General features: G+C 42.1%; 1 protein-coding gene across 1 annotated transcript in view; it reads right to left on the reverse strand.

Moving 5' to 3' along the window:
* Nucleotides 1–4,052: 4,052 nt before the first annotated feature.
* The window catches only part of LOC121447076 (liver carboxylesterase 1-like), a 32,002-nt gene continuing 11,126 nt past the window's right edge, over nucleotides 4,053–24,928 (reverse strand). Inside the window, exons 6-15 of the mRNA XM_041650113.1 lie at nucleotides 24,749–24,902; nucleotides 24,068–24,172; nucleotides 23,319–23,423; nucleotides 20,936–20,974; nucleotides 19,114–19,254; nucleotides 17,452–17,532; nucleotides 16,810–16,957; nucleotides 7,377–7,508; nucleotides 5,962–6,034; nucleotides 4,053–4,439 (exon numbers count right to left, since the gene is read on the reverse strand). Coding sequence (XP_041506047.1) covers nucleotides 4,256–4,439; nucleotides 5,962–6,034; nucleotides 7,377–7,508; nucleotides 16,810–16,957; nucleotides 17,452–17,532; nucleotides 19,114–19,254; nucleotides 20,936–20,974; nucleotides 23,319–23,423; nucleotides 24,068–24,172; nucleotides 24,749–24,902 — 1,162 coding nt within the window. The 3' untranslated portion in view covers nucleotides 4,053–4,255. The remainder of the gene's footprint in view (nucleotides 4,440–5,961; nucleotides 6,035–7,376; nucleotides 7,509–16,809; nucleotides 16,958–17,451; nucleotides 17,533–19,113; nucleotides 19,255–20,935; nucleotides 20,975–23,318; nucleotides 23,424–24,067; nucleotides 24,173–24,748; nucleotides 24,903–24,928) is intronic.

Genomic DNA, 24,928 nt, shown 5'->3' on the forward strand with positions numbered 1-24,928 from the left:
CTGTGCACATGGATGAGACCCTAGGGAGAGCTGTTCGCCTCTCTGTATATGCGCTCATCTCCAGGGGCACAAAGCACTAAAACTCTGATCCAGCACACCGAGACCACCCAAGGGATGCTCAGAAAGATGCTGTTAGTGGGAAGGGTACCAACAGTGAAAGGAGACCAACACAAAGTTCCTGAAGTTTTCTAAATTCTCCAGACACAGACTGATGTACAAAGATCAGCATATTCCCTGAGAGAAACCTGGGAACAAGCTCGGTTGTGGAGTTAATAGAGAAAATCATAAACCACTCCAGAAGGGTATGTAAGGACATGTCAGAAGTTGCAAAGACCTCCAATGCTCACAGGTAGAAAGGATTTATATTGTTTTCATGGCCACCCAATACAGAAAGAACAGCGCAGATTCAGCATACTCTCTCAAAACATCCATATGACATTATTCATGAATCTACAGAGAGAAATTCTGAAATTCATACAGAAACAGAAGAGACGCTGAATGGACAAAGTAGCATTGGGTGGAAACAAGAATGTTAGAGACATGGCAAAGCCCGATTTTAAAACTCACCAGAGTCTTAGTAACCAAATGAGCATGACACTGATATTACATTAGATGCTAGACCCATGGAATAAAATGGGAGGATCCCGAAGCAAATCCATGCAGTTAGAGATCATCGATTCTTTTTATTTATTTTTTAAAACAATCTTTTTAAATTTTACATTCCAATCCCAGCTGCCTCTCTGACCCCTTCCTCAATTCTTCTCATATTCCCCTACCCCAACCCCATCCATTCCTCAGAGAGGGTGAGGCCTCTCATGGGGGTCAACAAAGTCTATCATATCACTTGAGGCAGAACCAGGTCCCTTCCCCCTGTATCTAGGCTGAACATAGGTAATGGGTTCCAAAACGCATGTTCATGCACTAGGAATAAGTATTGGTTCCAAGGCCCCACAAACTGCCCAAACCACATAACTGTCACTCACATTCAGTGGGCCTAGTCCATTCCTATGCAGTTTCCCTAAAAGAAGACAATTGATTTTTGACCAAGCACAAAAATAAATAAAAAATAAATAAAAAAAATTAAAAAAATTTTTCAAGTGGTGCTGGGATAAAGACTATCTACATTAAGAAAGTAGAAACGAGTTACCTGTTTCTGTCCTGGACAAACTCAACTTAAAAGGAAACATAGTGCTGCTGAAATGTATAAAACAATACAATTATTTCTTAAGTAAGACTCAAGAAATAAAAGCTAGAATTGGCACCCAAGCTTGTACCAAATAGAAAAGCTATGTAAAAGAACATGTACAATCAGCAGATAAGGAAACAACTCCCACACTTAAGGCTCAGGAAGCATCAGGAGGAGGAGGCAGAAAGACTGTCAGAGTCAGAGGACCAGGAATTACACCCATGATGCCTCAACAATATGGCTGCTAAAATAAGGCCTGAACAATGATACTAGCAAGAGATGTGCTAACTTGGAAGGGAGGGACTTTCATGGGGCTCCACCCCAGACAAAGAAATACAGGCAACTGATGACTGCTCAAGGAGAGAGACCCAGCCTTTCCCGGGGATGAACCCCTAAGTGCTTATCCAAAGAAAGTAGTCAGCCTCGAATCGTATACACAAAAGGCACACTAAATAAACATGTGTGTGTGTGTGTGTGTGTGTGTGTGAGAGAGAGAGAGAGAGAGAGAGAGAGAGAGAGAGAAAATGAGAATGATTCAAAAAAAGGAATTCACCAATATGAAAAGGATTTGGAGAGCGAAGAGAGGTTTCAGGGAGGAGATATGGTAGGGTTTGATGGATGAAAGGAAAGAGGGAAGTGATCTAATTATATTTTAATTTAAAATTTTTTAACTAAAAAAATTTAAGAAAGATCATGAACAGAAGGGTAGAAAATGATTGCCAGTCATTCATCTGAAGGAAGACAAATAATCAAACTTGTGACAGCTGATATTGGTTATCAACTTGTTTAGCTTGAGAAGACATCAGATGAGCAAAGCGCATTTCTGGATGTGTCTGCACAGGAGATGACTCTCCCTAAATGTGGTTGGGATCATCCTGTAGGCTGGTGCCCAGGTGGAGTAAATGGGAGGAAGAAAGGGCCAGCCTGCATAGGCATCCCCTGGGGTCCTTACCACCATAGTGCTTGCTGCTTAGCAGGGCTATGCCCTCCCCACATGATGGGCTGAGAAGGCCATACTCATCAAAATAAAAGCTCTTACTCCTAGTCTCTTTATTTTATGTATTTGTCACGGTGACAGAACGTCTGGTTAAAAGCATTCATACCAGGCGTAGAGTCGCTGATAGGACTATTGCATAAGGTCTACAAGGACTTTTGACAGTTGGAGATATGGAGAAGAGGCTGTTGTAAGCAGAACCAGAAGGCAGACACGAGTGTTGAGCCTTAGGCTTTATGTGGCAATGAGACTCTACTGGGAACTGAGCTGCCAGGCCTCTAGTAGAGGATGATATGAATGTGTCACAGGAAAAGTGTAAACTTATTTAAAGCATTACGAGATTTTGGGTGTTTTCTGTTTGTTTGTTAAGTTGGTTTTTGGTAACCCGATAGGCTAGTTCTAGAGTGTGACCTCCATAAATAATGCCATGTTTTAGTGTTAACACATTGGAAATGTCTAGGAGAGACTATTGGACAGTGGGCAATAAGGAACTTGTCTACACTGTTCACAGCCTATGACTTGTTTGTGACTGAGTTTAAAGGGGTTTTAATAAAGTTGTTGGTGGAAACTACCAACAGAAAGGTATTTATGCCTGGCTAGGTTTTGGTGGATGCTGGTAGCTTGATCTGCAGTGAACTCAGCATCAAACAGCAATAAGAACTCATGCAGTTTGCTGGCAAAAATCCATTTGATGTTGGAGACAAGGAAATTGTGGTGGAGGATCAGATTAAGATTTTAAAAATAAGCCATACATTTTCATCTGGAAGGAAAAATATTTTTAGGGCATCATAGGAATTATTATTATTATTATTATTATTAAATTACATATAATATATAATAATTATATAATAATAGTTAATACTATATTATTATTAGTTCCTACCTATTGCTCTTAAGAATGTAAAAATTCATTTTGGGAAGAGAATTCTCCACGGTGTTCTAATCACACAAGCCACAAGAGAGTTTGCCTGCATTCTGACACCTAGGCCCTCAGGGCCTCCTACAACTGCCTTATCAGAGCCTGCCTGCTCCACCACTTGGGGTTAGACTTTGCCATTATCTGTGATGCTGCTTCTGCAAGCACACAGAATGCAAATTGTTGGTTCGTGGAAGCCTTGACATGCATTTAAAGGAAAAGCAGACATTGTGTGCCAAGATCTGAATAACCATCAGCAGTCTATATGAAAGCCAGAGATGAAGCTATGAGCATGAAGCCAGAGATGGGACAGAGAACCTAGGAGATGGTCAGAAAGGAAAGGAATATTTCACCAAAGAGAGCACAGCTACAGACAGTAAGCAGGGCTAGTTCAAACATGTTAAAAAAGGCTATATGCATCACAACTGCCAGGCCTGTAGAGTAGATTCTGTCCTTCTGGTGCAATATGCCATGGGTGTAGGCATGAATATAAAGAGCCTGATGATTGCCCTGCTATCTTTCAGTCTTCTTTTATCCTTATTACTGCTTTATGCGACCCAAATCTACCACCTTTGAATGGCAGTATATATTTTATGACACTGTGTCATTCAGGTGTGTTCATTATTCTTAAATTGTGTGTAAATTGTTTTATAAGTGCACTCTTGGGTGGGATCATTTCTCTGTTCTGTCACTCCTGCCCTCTCTGCGATGCGTGGGTCTTTGTGTGGATCCTGGACAAAGTGGCATCAGAGAAATCTCACGTCTCCCATAGTGCACCTGTTTCCTTTAGACAGTAGGGCAGTCAATCATTTATCCACACCTTGCAGAGGTGACATCTTACGGTGCTGGATCCCCATACTTCCCTCTCTAAGGCCCGTAGATTCATCTTGAGCCAAAGACTCTGGTTTCATTGCCAGGGGAATGGTTTTGTAATGTTAAAATTTGAGAACATAAAATCAAATGTTTCTCCTTATTATATTTGTACAGAATGCTACACAACTCTATGTCTTTTTCCATTGTGTTGATATAGCATCCCACATGTGTCTATGTCCTCAAAAATAGGATGCTTTTATTTGGAAACAACTTCTGTGGAATATCCCTTTCTGTGGAATATCCCTTTAGCTGGCTCCAGGTTCGCAGATCTGGTTGGGCCTCCTGATCAGAGCTCAACGTGTTTCCTCTGGGTTGACTTCTCTGCTGCCTCATTGGCCCTGAGCTCAGTCCAAAAGGCCACTTCCTTGACTTTCAGCCCATGAGCTGCCTGTGTGGGGACTCCAATCTGCAGGTACCCTTCCTTCTGGTCATATTGTGGCCAATGGGGCAGCCCTTCCCCATTGGGGTTCCTGTGAACAGAATAAAAAGAGAAAGTCACCAAATCAGCTACGTTGTCCCCATGGTGCTCAGAGATGTGCAAGAATGTGCTAGCTTATCTTTGCCAAGAAACCAATAACCTTCCACAGATAGACAGATCTCTAGCTCTTGGGACAGTTCTCTCTCTCTCTCTCTCTCTCTCTCTCTCTCTCTTTCTCTCTCTCTCTCTCTTTCTCTCTTCCTTATCTCCCTCAAATTTTATTATGATTTAAATCTTACATTTTCTGTAAATCCTCCTGTGTTACAGATTGATACTATCTGGGAGCTAGTGGAATAGAGGGTGGGGAATAGTTGGAAAAAACAGATCACGAAGGCTTTGAACAGTGCTGGGGTTCCGTTCTTCACCTCACAGCTTCCTGATGACTAAGCATTTAACTGGTGCCCTCCTTACATTGTGGCAGTAGCATGTCAGCATGCACAGCACCAGAGTGGTAGCTGAAATGCTACATCCTGAGCTGCGAAAAGAGAGACTGCATCTGACATAGACTTTTGAAACCTCAAAGATTTTGTTGAAGGAGTGACATACTCCTTACAGCAAGACCACACCTCCAAATCCTTCTAATCTAAGCACATGGTGACTGAACATTCAACTATATGAGCCTATGGGGGTATGTTTTTATATCCATATATTAATATGGTATTAGTTTATCCATTTATACCCAGAACCTAAGAGATGAAACAGAGTCTGCAGGAAAAGAATGCATTTCCAAGCTTTTCATAGCCCATGTCTGTCAACAGACTTCTGGATGTTTGAAAAGGAGATTTAGGATTTAAATGCTTCTCTCTTAGATTCTGGAATTGCTTTTTGGTTTGATTTTTCCCATTCCTTCCTTTAGAATAAGAATGTGTGGTCATTGTCCTTGCATCTTGGAAATTTGTTACTTTTTTATTTGTGTTGTTTCTCATCGCAAAGGTTTACCTGAGCCTGGGAAGTTTTTTAACTTGGATATCAAAGCAATGTTAAAAGTATTAAGTTAGGAATTTGTGGAAATGAGTTTTGTGATGGACATGAACTTCTGAGGATTGTGAGCTGGTTATAATTTAGAGCTCAATACTACCCATAAGCTCATGGATTGAAGCCTTTATCCTCACCCGATGGTGCCATTGGGACATGACAGAAAGGTAATAAAGAAGGACTTGCCTGAGGATAGTGTTAGGATCCTGGCCTTTTGCTCCCCTTCATAAGCATCAGGAGGTAAGGTGCATCGCCCTACATATGATCCCCACACGGTGTTCTCTTCTGACACTAGAGTTCATAGGCACAAGGAACAAAGCTTGAAACCTCTCCTTCTGAGCCCAAGTTCACATTCTCACCTCATCTTGAAGTACCACAAATCATCCAACTGCACAGCAGGTTAGCCCAGCTCTCACTGGACTGCTTTGGTCCCAGGGTAAGAAGGATGATCACTCAAACTCTAGAAAACTACTCCTTCCTCTTAGGTAGGATTCAGGGCTCTACCCCTTCAGGTCTGGCAATATTGCCCCCAGCCTCACCCATTCCGAGCAAAGTTGGTCCAGAATTTCATCACCATCTTGCTGAGACTGATATCCTCCTCCGAGGCACCATCTGTGCGGAAAAAGATATAAAATTAACCTTCTTAACTTAAGGTGTGGTTAATGAGCTGTAGTAGCAGTGCAATCTGAGCCCCTTTAATAAATGCAGTGTTGTGTACGAACACATCCGGCTGAATGTGTCTGATCAATCCTATGATCCTAATCCCTGAAGATACATGGGGTCAGGCCTGGTTAATATTTGAAGGGGAGAAATGCACTCTTGACCTTTATCACATATTCACTAAGCCAAAAATCTGCCTTTTAAGAAGATCTTTGTGAGTGTGCCTTCGATTTAAAGTTAAGAGGAATGTTTCAGATGCCCTATGCCTTTCTCTCTCATACTGACCTGCCTGGTGTCCATCTCCATCGGAGTCCAATGGCAACAAGACTCAGTTTCCCCAGTTTTACCCCCAGAATTGCTGCCCTTTAGGTTTGTTCTCAACCTCTTACATATACACCTCTTCATAGACTCTGAAAATATCATAACTGGGAGATGCTTTGGGACACTGGTGTGCCATGTGGAACATACCATAGGTCACACATTATATACAATTGTTGAAAAGTAAACTATTAATGATCTTTCTAAAAGGTTCCCTAAATATCATATCTTTAAATATATTTAAATGTATGGTATATATTAGATAGCTAGACAGGTAGGAACATGATAATCCTTATTCAAATTAGAAATTTTCTAATACTTCCCTTACTCATATTCTAGTATTTATAGGAGGAAAATGAAATACTGGCATTCTTGCCCTAAAGGGCCTGTGGGTGACTATGGCGGTCTGAATAAAAGTGGTCCCCAAAGGGAATGGCACTATATGGAGGTGTGGCCTTGTTGGAGGAAGTGTGTTACTGTGGGGATGGGCTTTTTACGTCTCTTTTGTTCAAGCTTCTCTCAGTGTGAGTGCTGGTTGACTTCCTATTGCCTAGAAGATGTAGCACTCAGCTCCAGCACCACATCTACCTGCACACCAACTGCCATGCCTGGGTCATGATGATAATGGACTGACTGAACCTCTGTTACTGTAAGTAGGCCACTGCAATTAAATGTTTTCTTTCTTCGAGTTTCTGTGGTAATGGTGTCTCTCCACAACAACTAAGACAGTGGTCTTCTATTTCTCTTATTGGTGTCACAGCAGGATTCTGAGAATGACTATGGCTGGGGACACATTAACACAATCCCATTGTGTGTATTAAAAATGGAGAAAGGCTGGGGACTGTTCTATAGCTGAGCCCCATTACAGAGCATCAGAAACACCACTTTAAAAGGAGACACTTTATCAAGGCCATCAAGAAAAAATCCAGACCCAGTTCTCAGATCACCAAGACCACAACCAGCAAACAGACTTTACCTTTTAAAAAGGGGGCTCCCCATACAGAGAAGAGATCATCACCATGGTCTCCTTTCACTGTCTTGGGTCTCATTTCTGATACTAAGCTTGGCCCATGATGAAACTCATACATGTAGGTAGGGGCTCCAGCATCTGGGGAGACATGGATTCACGCACAGTTTACATTTCCAGATATACACCTGGATGGTGTCAAGGTCTTAGGCCCTGCAGTTAAAAACACTCTTTAGCTTCAGAGGAAATAGCTTTAGGAAGTCCCAGTGACTTTCTTAGAGCTGCACAGGTGGTTGATGCAGACCTAGGATTTGAAGAAGATGCTTACTGAATGAACAGTGAATGGATCCACACATGCAGCGACTGAATAAGATGAGTGTCCGTCATGACGCATGTGTATTGATTCTAGAAGATCTAGAACCTCATAGTTGCATCTAGTCTAGCTCTGGGCATTCGAAGAGATTCTCAGGTCTTCAGAGGCATAAGGAAATGAAGACACATAAATAAGATTCTATGCTGAGATAGAATGATCTGTCTCTTGTGTTTCATGAAACTACAAAACTGGAGGCTCATGTTTTATCTCCAACTTCATTGGTAGCCCAAGGGTAAGGCCATTTTTTTTAAAGTATTTTCAGACTATATATTTTGATGAAATTTTTCCTTCCTCCAACCCCTCCCTGTTGCTCCCCTCCAAGCCAAATGTACAGCCTCTCTTTCTGCCTCTCATTAGAATGCGAACAATCAGACAAACAAACCAGAAACGAACAGTACAAATAAATTAGCCAGAAAAAAGAAGAGCCAAAGAAAAAGCACAAGAAACGCATACAGACACAAAGACACTCCATGCATATAGAAATTCCATAAAAACACAAAATTGGAAACAGCAAAAATATCCAGACAAAACATTATCAGGGAAAAATATGCTCAAAAATACCATTGAGTTAGTTTTGTCTTTGTCATCTACAGCAGGCCATGGGACTGCTCTTAAGAGTTGATTGTATATCCAGTGAGACTCTTTTGGAGAAAATTCAGTTTTCCTTTCGAGTGGTTATGAATTAGAGAAAGCTTCTTGGCTAGAGAAGCATGACTGTGTCCACATCCTCTCTCAACACTGGAACCCCGTCTGACTAAGGCCTGTGCAGCCCCTGTGCTGCCACAGTCTCTGTGAGTTCACATGTGCATCAAGGCTGTTATGTACCAAAGACCTGTTTCCTTGGCGTCCTCCATCCCTTCTGGTTCTTATGGTCTTTCTGCCTCCTCCGTAAGGATCAGTTTTCTCTGATCCTTGAGATGAGGAATTTGATGGAGACATCCCATTTAGGGCTGCGTATTCCAAATGCTCTCACTCTCTGCATATCGTCTGTTGTGCTCTCCGTATTTGCTCCCATGTACTGCAGGAGGGAGCATCTCTGGTGATGGCTAGGGAAGGCACTTATCTCTGAATACAGCAGAATGTCATCAAGGGTGATTTTATTGCTACATTCCTTTAGCAGAGCAGTGGTATTTGGTTTTCCCCTAGGCCCACAGCCTATAAGTGGGGGTAAAATCGAAGTGCCTGTGCAAAGCAAACTTGTGTTTCCTCCAAACTCTTTCCCCCTCTCCACTAACTCCTCTCTTACCAACAAAGAAAACCTGTTCAAGGGTCAAGATGTCACTATTTTGCTTTTAGGGTCAATGGAGCCACAAATATTTGCTCCTCGTGTACCAGCCCATAAACCTCCAGCCTGGGAGCCTCAAGACAATGGTTTAACATCAGAACAAATGCCCACATATTAGATAAAGTAGGGAAATTCAAAACGTTAAAAATGAGTATAAATTTACTTGAAAACATTCCTACTCTATTACAAGTCATATATTATATACGCACACACATATGTTCTTATAATTATAAATACATATACACATATACAGCTTTATAATTTGTAATTCTGTTTTATCATCCATATACTTCATACATGTATTTGAGGTAATTTTGTGTATATTACATTAAATACTATTTTGTTATCTTTTGACACAGGGTTTCTCTGTAGCTTCAGAGCCCGTCCTGGAACTAGCTCTTGTAGACCAGGCTGTTGGCCTCTGCCTCCTGAGTGCTGGGATTAAAGGCATGTGCCTCCACCGCCCGGCTACATCTCATTACTTTGTGCTATGAGATGTCCATCACAAGAAGTGATGGTGACAACACATGTCTTCACAACACAGGTTGGGGACTACTTTAATTAACTCACAACCCTGTCGCCATAGCTTTAGGCAATCCTGTGACTCTGCCATCCCCTTAGGAAACAGTTCTCCAAGGTCAAGTAGAACTCCCTGAAAGACAGCTAAACCTGATCTTAGTTGTGCGGTCATTTTAGAAAGGGAACCCAGGCTGCAACTATGCAGAGGACTTTGTGAATGAGAACATATTTTAGACGGCATATAGCATGAGGTACTTTTGTAACTTTTTGTTTGAAACAAATACTTTTGTCTTTATTTTTATAAGTTCTCCAAAAAATTATGCAACATTTTTTCATATTCACTTCCTATTCTGAGTCCTCCTAGACCCACCCTTCCTATCCACCCAATGTCCTCGTTTTTATAAACCAGTCAAATCCAATTTGTGATTCCCAAATGTTCTTAGCTGTGTGGCTGTCCACTGAAGCATTGTTGACTACCAGTGTGCTGAAGGAAATGAATGGCTGGCCTGGAGCCCTGCATTTAGGAAAGGAGTCTTAAAAATGAAGGGAGAAATAGCATTTTTCCATGCTGAGAGAAGCTATGGGCCTTGTCACTTCTGGTCCTGCCTTACAGTAATGGCCAAAAAGGGTGTTTAAATCGAAACTAGGAAAGCATGCCGAACATAAGACGTGACAGTCTGTATGCGGCACATGCTAGGACTGTGGTGAAGATATGGACACAGTTTTATCCTATGTGGTGCAAGGAGTCAACAGAAAGTTGTGCTAATAATTATAGCTGAGATTACTCCTCAACTAGAGTTAAAATAAACTGTAATCCAATGATATAATTTTTTAGATAAAAGGCATAAAATGTGTGTTCATTAAGGGGTAGATTCATAAAGTAACAATGTTATCAGAGGAGACAGGGACCAAGTAGGATCACATGGCCATAAACCCTTACATGTTATCAAAGTTACACTTTTACCAGCTTACTGTGTGCTATTAGAATTACACTAGGGGTCAGTGAGATGACTCACAGCTGGATTCCTGAGTATAATTCCTAGGATTTCTATGATGGAACAAGAGAACTAAGAGTGGTCTGACCTTCACATTGACATGGTGGCATGGGTATGTGGTAATGTACAAATAGAAATAAATTATCTGTAAAAGTACAATGGTAGATGTAGAATTTATAGTAGACACAAAACAGAAGTCTTCAGTAGAGCCATAGCCCCAAAATAGAAAAAGAAAAAAAAAACCAAAGGCACACTCCTTCAGAACAGCAGAATTGTAAAACAACCATAATAGAACCACCAAAGAGCACTAGTGAGTCTTTAAGGACCAAAATTATATTTAATATAAATTCCGAACTAAAGGAGAAGGATTGAATGGATTTTTAAACATGCCTTACCAACAGGTTACCTTAAATGAAATGAGGGTTGGAAGAGAAAGTATAAAAATGGATACAATTTGAAAGGAAAACTAAATAAGAAGAATGGAAGCAATGGTTGTATTAGAACACACAGTCTGAGAAAAAAAAATGATCTGGACCTGGTAGCTCATAACCATACTCAAAGAACTCTGGGAGCTGAGACAGGAGAACTGCTGTGAATTTGAGACTTGTCAGAGATACACAGTCATTTCTAGTCCATTCTGTGCTACAGTGTGAGACCTTATCTCAGAAGAAACAGATAAAGACATCATGTTGATGACAGTGTCAAATCACCCATAGAACCTAGCAATGGCAAATACAGACCCAACATCTGGGATCCTAAATATATACAAAAAATAAATAGTGGAGGCTATGAAGGGAGAGACAAGATGCAAAGAATGCCACAACATTAAGGGGTCTGCAATACAAATATTTACAATAATGGACAGATCATTCAGGAAGAAAACTCATAAGCAACATTGGACTTGCTAACATATTGGGACAAAGAGATTAAGCAGAAATATACAGACGTGGGCAGGCTAAGGGTCTTTCAACTTGACACAAACTATAGTCACTTCGGCTGGCAGTAAAGGATTGAACAAGCTATTGAAAGCAAACAGTACACCACTATGGTCTCTACTTCGGTTTCTGCCTCAGGTTTCTGCTTGAGTTTCTGCCCTGATTTCTTTGAATAATGAACTATGAGTCAGGTGGTGGCGGTGTGTGCCTTTAATCCTAGCAATCAAGAGGCAAAGTCAGGTGGATCTCCATGAGTTTGAGTCCACCCTGTTCTACAGAGGGAGTTCCAGGACAGGCAGCAAAGCTACAGGGAAACCCTGTTTCTAAAACCAAAAAAAAAAAAAAAAAAAAGACTATGATGTGGAAATGTAAGATGAAATCACTTCCCAAAGGCTTTTGGTCATGGTATTAGAATCACAATAATAGAAGCAAACTATGACAAGAATATTCTATCCAATGCAGACAGAATGCAATTCTTCCAAACACCCACAGAACATTCTTTAGCATAGACTGCTTGTGTCGCACAAAAAAAGAACAACAAAAGTCATTTAATTTGAGAAGACTGAAATTGTACCAAGTACCTAATCTTACACACTAAAAATAAATTAAAAAACCAACTACAAGAATTATTTTGAAAAATTCAAATTAAAGGAATAAGAAAACTGCTCCTTAGCACAGCTATCCCAAAGAAGAAATTAAATGGATGATCCATTGGAACAAATGGGAATAAAGTGCCTTTCCCTCTAAGGTTCGGGAACACAGTATAAGAAGTGACAGAAATTTTCTCCCCGGCAATTTTGTCTACTTCCCATAGCCAAGAGGACAACTATATGTTTTTCCTTTGGTTCACCTTCTTACTTAGCTTCTTTGGGATCACCAATTGTAAGATCTTGGGGGTGGGGTGGGATGGGGGTATGGGGAGATGGGGAGAGAAAAGGGAGAAGGGGAGAATGGGGGGAACTTGGGGAAAAAGGAGGATTGGGATAAAGGAAGGTTGGATAGGGGAGCACGGAAGCACAATTCTTAGTTAAGGGAGTCACCTTAGGGTTGGCAAGAGACTTGGACCTAGAGTGGCTCCCAGATGCCCAAGCCGAGGTCCCCAGTTAGTTCCTTGGGCAACTGAGGATAGGGAACCTGAAATGACCCTATCCTATAGCAATACTGACGAATATTTTGCATATCACCGTAGAACCTTCATCTGGTGATGGATGGAGATAGAGACAGAGACCCACACGGGAGCACTGGACTGAGCTCCCAAGGTCCCAATGAGGAGCAGAAGGAGGGAGAACATGAGCAAAGAAGTCGGGACCACGAGGGGTGCACACACCCACTGAGACAGTGGAGCTGATCTATTGGGAGCTCACCAAGGCCAGCTGGACTGTGACTGAAAAAGCATGGGATAAAACTGGAATCTCTGAGCATGGTGAACAATGAGGGCTGATGAGAAGCCAAGGACAATGGCACGGGGTTTTGAACCTACGTAATGTGCTGGCTTTGTGGGAGCATAGCCAGTTTGGATGTTCACCTTCCTAGAAATGGACGGAGAGGGGAGGACCTAGGACTTACCACAGGGCAGGGAACCCTGACTGCTCATTGGACTGGAGAGGGAGGGGGAGAGGAGTGGGGGGAGGGGGAGAAGGGTGGGAGGAGGGGGAGAAGGGTGGGAGGAGGGGGAGGGAAATGGGAGGCTGGGAGGAGGAGGAAATTTGTTTTTTTTTTTCTCCTTTTCTCAATAAAAAAAAAAAGTTAAAAAAAAAAAAAAGAAGTGACAGAAAGAACTCAAGAGCCCGGATACAGGGAGAATGGCTGTGAAATCCTGTCTTCTGGGCATGACACAACCATTGTAATAGTGAACTCACAGTTACACAGCAGCTGCACTTACCTGCCCTAGGACTCCAGAGGATACCTGATCCTGGAAGGGAAGAGTTTCATGAGGCCTTTACTCCTCCCTGGTGGACCACTGACTACTGATGGATTCCTGATGAGAGGGAACCATTACCATCTGATGTTTACCCTCAGGTGAGTCCACCAGGCTCCACCGGGTAGTTCCATACCCATGGTCACACAGGTGGCTCCGTTAAACTCAGTGGCTCACAAAGCAGAACAGAAAAGAAATGGATGTAGCAAAGGTGGGGAATGGTAGGAATCAGAAGGAGATAAAAGGGCAGGGAGTGAGAGAGATCAGAATATATTATATACATGTATGAAAAGTGGACAATTTAATTAGGAAAACAGGGCAGCCTGCCAACACTTTTGTGTTAAAGTGAGGGCAACAATAAGGGAAGCTTATAGCAATAAACACCTGCATTAAGAGAGTAAAAGTTTCCAACAACCTAAGATTACATACCAAAGTTCTACAAAAACATAAAGAAGAAAAGAAATCGTAAGATAAAGTCAGAAGTTTGAGAATTTAAAAAATAGGAAAGGTTAACAAAACTGAGGGTTTTTTTCTCAGAAAAAAAGAAAGCAAAAACACCCTAAATTGATAAATCTTCTAGCACAAAAGAATTTATATCAATTTAAGTCAATTTAAAGACTCATAACCAGAAACTAAAGAAGAAACACTATAACAGAGACCACAGCTATAGAGCCGGTCATAAGAAAGTACCGTGAACAAGTATATGCACAAGAATAGGAGAGCCGAGAAGGAACAGAGGCAGTTAAGGGGACCCAGTATTCCCTGGACCACTGCAAAAGTGACAAATAGTTAAATCTTGAAGATCGCTGCCCCTGCTGAGGGCACATTCTGTTTAGCTCCTTTGTACGCACTCTTTCTGATGTTAATTTTCAAATTGCAAAGATGGGGATTGATGGGACCATTTTACCCCATCCTTAGCAGTTGTTGGATGCTTAATGCTCTCTTAATGCTCTGGCTTCCCTGACCTGAAGGATTGTCAGCCAGCCAGCTGGACTCCTGTGTGCCAGCAACAGACATCTGGAACACTCCACAGATGCCTTGAGAAACCTACACAATGATGGCAGTGGAAATATAAAACTAAATTTAATCCAGGTGGTACTACCACTGAATGCTGAAAACTAGCTCATAGGTTAAAGAAAATGAACACACAAATAAAAACAAGGATCATGGATCTTGATCATGGAGCAAAAGGATCGATTTAAAAATATCCATTGTACTCACAGTGATCTATTGATTTGATTAAATATGTCCTCAAATTCCAATACCATTTGTCCTTATAGAAAGAAAAGTTACCTAAAAAAGTTTGTCACCAAGATGATCGTCAGCAGTTAGAACAAAGCTGGAGCTATGACACGACCTGACTTTAATCTGTTCTGTATCCACAGTTACTAAACGGTGTGGCAGCTAGCGTGGTAGTTGCTTTACCCATGTGCATACATTGAACAATGGGATATAACAAAGACCCGAACACAGGCAGGTACTGGCTGCTGTTTTACAAAGGAATCAAGAATATAAAATAAGATAAAGCAGTCTCTTCAGTCAATTTGTTGAGAAAATCAGATTTCTACATTCTTGAGACCAAAATGGACAGAAGACAAATATAAGTTCAAAAGCCCCCAATCATAAGTAGATATCATGAAGGAAAACCAATAATTCCGACCACAGAAAACAGTTGCTTAGACAGAACACCAACACCATGAATAGTAAATCAAACAATTCTTCACAGAAAGAAACCAATGGCAGGATGCAGAGGCAACCGTTGGAAGAGAAAGCTCTTTGTGATCCTACTATGTGACATGTGTCTATTCAAAGACCATTTGAACTAAATAGCACTGCAATGGAGTGCCCTTTAACGTTAAGAAGGAAACTGTTACTTTTACAGTGTGGGGTGAGTCAGGGAGCATCATGCCATGTTAAATAGCTGAACGTAGAAAGATAAATTACGTGTGTTGCTGCTCATTGGAGAATCTTGATTTACTAGTAAACATACTGAAGAAACTTGCCGTAAAGAGGTTGGAGTTCAATGAATGAGGAAGATGAAGAAAAAGAGTAATAAAAATATCACCCAGGAAGGAATTCTTTATCTCATTAGTTTCCCAACCCACAGCGTCATATACATGAATGATAAAATCATAAATTTAAAAATAGCTGAGAGAAAATTTCAAGTCTTCTCACGGTAGAAAATGTTAAGTATTTGAAGAAATGTGTGTGTTAATCAGCTGATATATTTATTAGGCATGGCATAATCAAGCAGAAAATGTGTGCACCATAGTTGGCAGGTGAAGTTTACCAATTTGCAATTTAAGAAATGATAGAAAGTTTCTCTCTTTCAAAATATGTCATTGTATTCTATTCTCCATTCTTTCTTCATCCCTGCAGGCAGTTTCTCACAGGTAACTGCAACTTCAGAAAGGAATGCTGGGAAATCATCTTAGCCTCCCAAAAGGAACAGTTTTGGCAGATGTAATTGGTACCTTTGATAGTTGGTTCCAGCAACTTAGTTACATTAAGAAACACTTAGAAAACTTGCAGATCACTCTTGTGTGTTTGTGGGAGTGTTTCCGGAGACAATAGGTCACTATGGCTAATGTTGTTATCTAGTGTTGCATTCAATCTCTAACACACTATTGGCTGGGAAGGCGTGGCCTGTTGGTAGGAAGTAGGTCACTGGGGCCATACTCAGTAATGACCCGGGACTATGCCTGTAGCTGTTCCACACAGCTTCAGTACTCACAAGCCCCCATGATGCGAGCTGATCCAACTCTCCCAACATCACAGGCTAAACAATCTGAGGCTCCAAACTTTAGTAAAGCCTCCTCCCCTTGAGTTTTGATATGCCATATTTTTCTGTTATGTAGTGAGGAGTAACAATTATACCTTCTTACTAATTGCCTATTTCTGGGCAGGCCAACCTGATATGCTCATAAAACATCAACAAGACATGCCTGGGCCATTTTCTGGCCACTAGAAACAACTGTGCTCATGTTTGCAGCAGATAAAGGCATGATAGACCTCACAATCCCTGTGAGAGAGCGCTTACCCAATGAGTGGTGGATACATACCACTCTATAGCTTCTGGGAGGGAAAAGTCTTAAGAAAAACACTAAGATGCATGTATCTAAGGTGGTCACATGCTAGTCAACTCACTAGGTTGGCTCCTATCCCTTCTAAGTATCACCTCTCCTCTCTACAGAGTTCTGTGGGACTATCTTCTAGACTAAACTGCCTGTGACCAAATTTCTCATGGACTCCTACTGGCAGAAGTAAAACTAAAGATTGCAGGACATAGGGAACCTGCTTTTGAGGCCTGGTCCTCAGCAGATTTCATATCTGACTCTTTCAAGAGGTAGGTGAGTTGGAGGCCTTGGTGGTGAGCCTATATCCTTCTCCCATGCAACAGGTGAGACGGAGACTCACCTCTGTGGCCACGGGACACAATCACAGATGGGGCACCAAACAACACATCTCCCATTAAGTCCTGGAGAAGGTCTTTCTTTCTGATGGGGTTGTCTGTCCCTGATATATACTTCTCAATGACAGCTGGAATCAGACTCTCAGAGATGTTCTAAAAGGAACAGAAAGATCAGAAAAGGGAATGAGAAAGGGAATGAAAAAAAAAAAACTTGGTTCATGAGATTTGCTGGTCAGTAACCTTTTTTTTTATCAGAGCTGAGACCATTCAGGAACCTACAGATAGTAGGGGCCCATGTATCAGAAGGGCAAAGCACTCTAAGTTTGTAAATATTGTTGTGCACACCTCTCTGCTTTGCCTCCCAAAAATTACCTACAGAAGTCTTGGGTCTCTAAGCCCTTGATAACTGGGTTTTGCTGAATATAGCTTCCATCTTTTGCCAGCTTTTCCAACAATATATCCTGGAAATACTGGAATTTTTAAACAACAAGCAACACATGAGTTTTTTGCATTATACTAAAGTATGCAAACTAGAAAACGCGGGCTGAAACACAGACATGAGTACTTTTCGCCACGGAGTTAGTGTGTGTTTGGACGCAAGCACCCCCACTTCTTTGCTTCTCAGCTGAGTCCCACAGTTCACTTACAAGGATCGGGTAAGACTGCCAAAGAAGCGAAGCGATCCTCTTCTCATCCATTTTGTCTTCAGAAAGTGGAAAGCCTATCATCTGTTAAACACAATGATAAATATTTCTGAATCATGTGGAATTAACAGGAAGAAACAAATTGGTTGAGTAACCAAACCAATACAGGAGGAAGTTCCTTTAACAGGCCTTATTTGGTGTGGAATTTCATGTTTGAAGATATAACCTAGGAAAAATTGAGATTATATCTAGTAATATATGCAGTATATATTTCTAGATATAATCTCAATTTTTCAGAGAATGCACATACCAAATATATTGCATATATTAGATATTATAGATAGAAATCTATAGTGTATATAGTTTATATAATACAAACACACACTAATCCTTCAGAGAATGAGAGGTATTTATGTTAGGACAGTGTTAGAAGTACAGGGAGGATACAAGCCCTGACCTACATCTCCGGTGTCTATAGAAGCCAGAGTCCGGTCTACCATATGGCTGAATTTCATTGATGACTTGCGCACTCCTTTTGCAGGTAGACCTGCAGAACCTTCTGTGTGTCTATCCCTGTGCAAATGTCTGTACTGAGAAACTTGACTCTATTCCAGTACGGCCTCCAGCAGCTGAAGGTCATCCTAGGGCCCTAGAATGACAGTCGTCTCTCTTTTGTGCCCACCTGGTCAAGCTCAGAAAACTCAACCTGAGTTACTCTACCTCTTGTCTGAACTTAGTAATGGACCCTGCGGCCCCTGAGCCCTGTCTTGTGATCATCCTTTCTTTATCTGAGCTATAAGATACAGTTTCCTCAACATTATTTTCCCAACTACTTGAGGGAAAATTTTCTTGCAACATTTTAACCTTTTGCAAATGTGAACATTTGGGGCGATAACCCCTGATCACAATTTGGTCACCATGTAGAGTGAAGAACTCACTTTGGTGAGGTCCAAACTTGAGCTCACATCTTTGTGCCCTATCATGACAAGATGCAAACTTGTTCCTGGGATGTGAGGATGAATTAAATTCAGCCACTGGAGACACTGACTCATTGCTTAATCACAGCATCTCGGGGCTCCCTCAGCCTTGATTTCTCTATACATCCCAAATCTGAACTCACTGGAAAAGCTATGAAATTAGATACATCATACTGGTTTAGTCAGTGTCAGAGTTTTTCTCTGACAGAGGAAAGACATTCATCCTTCTTACCTTCCAGAAGCAACTTTAATTCAGTCTGAAGTGATTTTTATGGATCTCAACAATGAAGTACCGAGAGAAGCCATGGAAAATTTACACAACCCATTGGTTCAGGTCCAATGTGGAATTGCAGTGCCCAATCGGATTCTCCCAAACTCTAACTCCTTCTGCTCCCTAGATGCCCCTTATCACTCCATCTGCACCACTGTCCTCTCCACAGACCCTCCCAGTCTGGGAATTTTAAACTCCTTAAGGAAGGACAGCATCTAGGGAGAGGGTTTTCCAGGGCTGTAGTTCCCAGAGGGCAGTTGAGCCATGCTGGAGAATCTTCCCATGGAAGTATGACATTGGTGACAGTTTCTCCCGTCTGGTTGGAGACTGTGACCAGAGAGAGCACGTAGGATCAAAGAGGTGGGTTGTGTGGACTGAGGCTCTATGGGTACCACTAAGAGTCCTATATGTTCTCACCATAGGTGTCGTCCAGCCAAACTCTTTCTTAGTGATGCCCACCATGTAGGGCACAGTGTTGAAACTCTTCTCAGCCAGGATCTCTTCTGGTGCCTTTGGCAGCACCACTCCATCAATCACAGTGGGAAGCAAAAAGTAGCTCTAGGGAGGAGAACAATGCAACATCTGTGATTACCCTTCCCCAGCTACCATCAGACTCCACTTTCTGCCCATCTCAGTGCTTAGCCAACACACGGACTCATGTGGCTGCACCACAGGCAGTCGGGGTCCTAAATGGGGCAACGTCTATGAGTTGCTAAAAACAGAACTGTGCCAGGGAGCCAGAAAGAATACTGGCAGGGAATGGGTATTGTGGGAATTGGTCTTGAGCAAAGTATATATATGTATAAATGTGTAACAGATCATATACAATTTTATGTATGTATATAAAATTGTACGTAATTTGAAATTATAAATCTATTATAATTTATAAATTTTATACAATTGCATGTGTGTGGTTTTAGTGGATGCATTTGAACACTTTGACCCTAGTTGTTGACACTTTTAGGGGAGATTTAAAAGGTGTGGACTTGCTGTAGGGAGGATGTCAACCACAGGAGAGCTTAAAGGTTCATCACTTCTAGTTTACAGTGTCTACTTCATGCTTGAAGGTCAACGTAAGAACGCTCAGCTTCAGGTTCCTGATGCCACACCTACTGGTGGTTCCTTCCACCCTGCCATGACCCGACACATTGCACCGGAATGCCTTGCCTATGCTGTGGTAACACAGTGGACTCTGCACAGCCCCTGCCCCTACTCTATAACCTATTTTCACGTTGCAGTCAAAGGGATGTTCATAAACTCAACAGGTTTCTCTGCTCCATTCAGACCCTCCTGGGTACCCGTCTCTCATCCTGTGTCTATCAATTAATAACTCCATCTTAACCTCTTCCATTTCCCCAGACTCAAGCCTGTTTCTGTCCTGGCTGCCTCTAGTTAAAGCACACTGTAACAGGCCTTTTCAGCTACAGGGAAGTGTTTCTAGGTTTCAGTTTGCTGACTTCATTTCCCTCTAGCATGACTTGGCTCTTCAAGCCATAACTTAAATCTGCCGTTCACACAAACCACTCAGCAGCTCTCTCTCCTCTGCCACTGCCAGAATCACAACATAATTTACCAATTTATTTTCCTGATACGAGACCCCACCAGAGGAGCAGTTTCAAAAAAGTAGGAAATCTTGTCTGTTTCACACCACAGCTCCTAAACTCTTCCTTGCACATAGTAAGAACAGGAATTCCACAGGGAGGGAACAGAAGGGACAAAACTGGAGATGCTACATACCTGACATCACCAGATCCTGGTCAGAGCTAGGAGGGAGAAGGACAGGGAGAGGAGAGGCCCCATTCGTGCGTTCTGGATGCTGGAGCAGGGCAGTATCCTCATCACCAAGATCTCAGTCAGGCCCCTCTCATATATCTGCCCTTTGTCCTCCCTGGAGAACTGGGCTCCTCGGTGAGGGCTCATGGACTCGTAGCGAGTCATCTCAGCCATTTGAAAGTCTGGTTCAGCCTTCCCAGACAGTGTCATTTTAGAGGCAGGAAATGTGCACGGGAGGGGGATAGGTGACTCTAGGGGACACAGTTGCTGAGGACAAGCACTGAACTGGGAATCAACTACCCTGCTCCTGGTTGCCATGGCTGTATTACCCAAGCTAGTGACTTTCCCTCACTGGGTCTGAGCAGAAAACACATAAGGAACAGTAGAATTCTACAAAGGAGAGTCCTTTCCCTGGGATTTAATTCATAAGATTCAACACTCACCTACAGAAAGCAAAGGTCCTTACCTCTCTGGGGTCTCCAACAAAATCAAGAGAACCAAACTTCTGTGGAGAAATCATCAGAGAAGGTGGGTGAGGAACTTCCCTTAGACAGAAGCAGATCCTTTGAGTTTCAGCCTAAAATATTAGGTTCTTTCTCCTGATTATTCCTTTTTGGGACCAGAATTAGAGGATCCTATGCTGTGTCCTCAGGGTCTGGGCATAAGGTGCAGCAGGATGGATCAGGGGCAGCAGCAGTGAAGAGACAGGGCCTGGGGCCCATTCAGGGTCTCCAGGGCATGCAGAGGATGTCTCGGGCCTCTGACTGTGATCTCTATTTTTTCATCTCTCCCCGTCCTCTCCTCTCTCCAGCACAACACCCTGTTGGCTCCCATGGAGAGTATAGTTATTACGTCAAGGTAGTGGTACGGGTGCACAGTATCTAAAGCGAAGATAAGTCTAAAGCCAGGATGGAAAACAGAACCCCAATTTCCCTCCACTACACCCTTGCCTTTTGCCTTCTTTCCTCCTGCTGCAGGAATGCAGACAACTGCATGTGATCCAAAGCACAGTGTCCAGCAGGTGTCCTGCCTGGATTAATGCAGTGATGGAACTTCCCAGTTGGTTTTTCTGCTCCTAACGTCTTCCCTCTCTACAGTCTGCTTCATGCAAGTCAGAGATCTTGGTAAAACTCTGCCTGGGAAGCTGAGTATACCCTTAACATTACTGCTACAATTTTTTTTTTAGTATAGTTGTCTTCCATGCATGGAGAGTGTTAGTCTAGAATTCCAAGGTCTTTAACCTGCTAAGAAAGCAAACTAGTTTAGAGAGAAGACTCCCACACCCTTCTTCAATTACAAATGGGAAGGAATGGAGATCGACACATTCCCGACAGTATATTCAAAGTGTCTAGATCTAGCCACATCCTAAGCTATTTGTTCCAGGATATTTTGAATATTTGAAAATTCTGTATAACACATTTCTTTTTCTGTTCAAGGTATCTTGAAGATTGTTCTCTTCTGAGATGAGAAAACCCCAAATCCTGCACTCACACTGAAACACATTGCATCCTGGCCTTTTCTCGGCTGTGATCAGGAAAACATTTAGTGTATAATCTCATGGTTTCCCTTTTAGCTCCCCTCTGTATGGATCATAAATGGACAGACACACAGACATCACATGGATGTATAGGTGTAGCTGGTCAATACAAGTACTGTTTATTTATGTGAATTTATTAAAAATGTAGATGAAAAGGAAGAGGTAGATATTTAACAAACTATTGTTTTGAGGTCTGACAAAGGTATATTGGTTGAGATTGACTGAATAATTCCTGGATAATGATTGATTAGTCCGGAAAAGGATTAGTTCAAAGTTTTAGATGCATCCCTACTAGACTGATGAAAAAAGTGATGAACAGGATTTGGTTATGAAGATGAATTGATAGTTCAGAGATAAATTGGTAGAAAGTCTGATGGCAATCCTAGTACATTAATTGTGTATCTTGGAAAATCTAGAAAAGTGTGCTACCAGTATGCTGTGGGTTTGTTTTCTACACCGGCTAGCATAAATTGTGACATTTTCTTCAATTGTTTTCTGCTGTATGTATCATCCCAAAACTCAGGTTGATAGTTATATGTGGGAATAGGGAACATTTTATATCTTAAAAATATGAAAACGACAATGTTAAAATATTGCACAATTCAAATTCTTAATCTACAACACTTTCAGGGCTAACGCTTTATACAGCAAGATCATAAATTAAATTACTGAAGGGTTTTATAAGTGTAAAATCCACACACAAACAATTGATTATGGTGCTTTCTGTTTAACTGCAGTGAATTCTCAAGCTCTATCTCCAAACATTGACACGCGTGGCTAAGAATAAGGATCACCAGGTAATAGGTGCTTCAAACTTTCCTTTCTTATGTGTGGGAGACTTGAAGCCCACACTTAGTCAAGGAGTCAGTTATTCTCTGGTGAAAAGTGCTCTTGGCTCAAGACAGTCCCCATCAGTAGACTCATCATTTGACTATTGCCGCCTTCCAGAGCCCTGACTTCTCACTGGTTTTATTGTAAACTGCAACCCACACAGAACCCAGCTCCAGGATCCCTGAGTCTGGGCTTACTCATTGCTGAACTCCTTACACAGTATGCCATTTCTCAAAATACTGTGTTTTGATAAAGTGTGTGGGGGTCTGTCATGTAATTTCTCATCATGTTATTATTGGCTTTCTGATATTTGAAGTATTTCATAACAGGAAAGAAATGAAAATATCTCAACTTAGATAGAAGATTGACAGTTCTGAGAGACAGGAAACTGTTTAATGAAATATGAAGCCAGAGCATAGCTGAACACATGAAACCTTGGGTTAGGTATACAGGGTGGGGCTTCTAGGATGGACACACCCACCATTTTCTGAGCGACCTCCAAGAGCTCATCCTCTGTCTTCTGGCGCAGGCACTGAACCATGACGGCTGAGGTGGTGGTTTTACAGCCAGCAATAGCAGCCACTTTCTGTAAGAGATTAGGAACCAAGAGTATATCCTTTCCCTTCCTCGATGCAGAGAGTGGATTGATTCTACCATTTCCTAATTTCTAAATCAACAGATGACTGCGGACAGAATTCTAGACCAGCAAATCCAGGAACCGAGTCCTGGAGTGTAATTCCTGTTACTGAGTAGAACACTGACAGGGTCTTATCATACAATCTTATGCCTCTGGTGCCTGATCAAATGGATCTAATTTCTCTCCCCAGAAGCACAAGAAGAACTTAATGTTCTCAGAGTCAAGTGTGGCTACAGAAACTGTTTTCACTATCTGATTTCAATTCCCACCTTTGTCATATTCTTGTCTTAGACAAATCATTCATTCTTTTCATGTCTTACTTTCTCAACTCACAAACAAGGGTCATGCACAGGTGATATGAGCAGGAGATGATCACGTCTTACATATACTAAAATGTGGGTAGAATGGCTGGAGGCCTAGATAACATGTTACACACGAAGTGTAGTGTGCCCTTAAAGCAGTAGCCTTCCTGCATACCCATTCTCCCTCAGGGATCCCTGGAGCACCTCAGCTGCATTCCACAGCAAGAAAGACACTTGGGCTTCCTGGTGAGCAGAGGAAGGGGCATAGGATGTGTCCAAGGTGAAACATACCTTCGCTAGGGGTCTGGCATCTCTCCCATACAGGCAAGGATTAAGGGCCACACTGCTCTGGGAAATGGCCCTGTGGAAGAGGTTCTTGGCCAGGGGAGACAACACCTGGAAGGAAGAGAGTTTATGCTAATAGGAGAAGTCAGTAACTTACTCATCTTTAGGGCTCTGTTCACATGCTTTTTTTAAAATTAACTTTTTTCATTTATTACATACCTACCACAGTTTTCCCTCCCTCCTCTCCTCCCCTCCCCTCTCCATTACCATCTACCCAATGCCATCCACTACTCTTGTCTCCATTATGAAAGGAGCAGGCCTCCCATGGGCTTAAACAAAGCATGGCATGTAAGGATGATGAGCGCTTGATGCCCTTTCTCCTGCAACAAAGATAGGTGAGGTAATCCAGTATGGGGAACAGGTTCACAGAAGCCAGCTGAGCATCAGGAACAGCTTTAATCCCACTTTTAAGAGCCTTAAAAATAGACCAAGCTACACAACTGTCACACACACACATGCAGAGGGCCTAGGTCAATCCCATACAGGCTCCCTAAGTCCTGATCCAGAGTCCATGAACTCCTATGTGCTCAGGTGAGCTGTCTCTGTGGGTTCCCCTGTCAGGTGCTCTTTTTTAACCCAGCCATTCACCTGGATTATCTGGTGCTCTGTGGAGTTAGAAACACTTACAAGAACAGAGACACTGAAACCTCCTGCTGACTCTCCAAAGATGGTCACAGAGCTTGGATCTCCTCCAAAGTGGGCAATGTTGTCCTGGACCCAGTGCAGTGCAGCTATCTGGTCCAAATGACCCCAGTTCCCCCGGCTGTGTTCATCGCCTGTGCTGTAAGACAATGGTGAGTTGGAACA

This window comes from Microtus oregoni, unplaced genomic scaffold (genome assembly GCF_018167655.1).
Source record: "Microtus oregoni isolate MIOR12 unplaced genomic scaffold, Mior012 000004F_ref0000308, whole genome shotgun sequence".
Classification (NCBI taxonomy): domain Eukaryota; kingdom Metazoa; phylum Chordata; class Mammalia; order Rodentia; family Cricetidae; genus Microtus; species Microtus oregoni.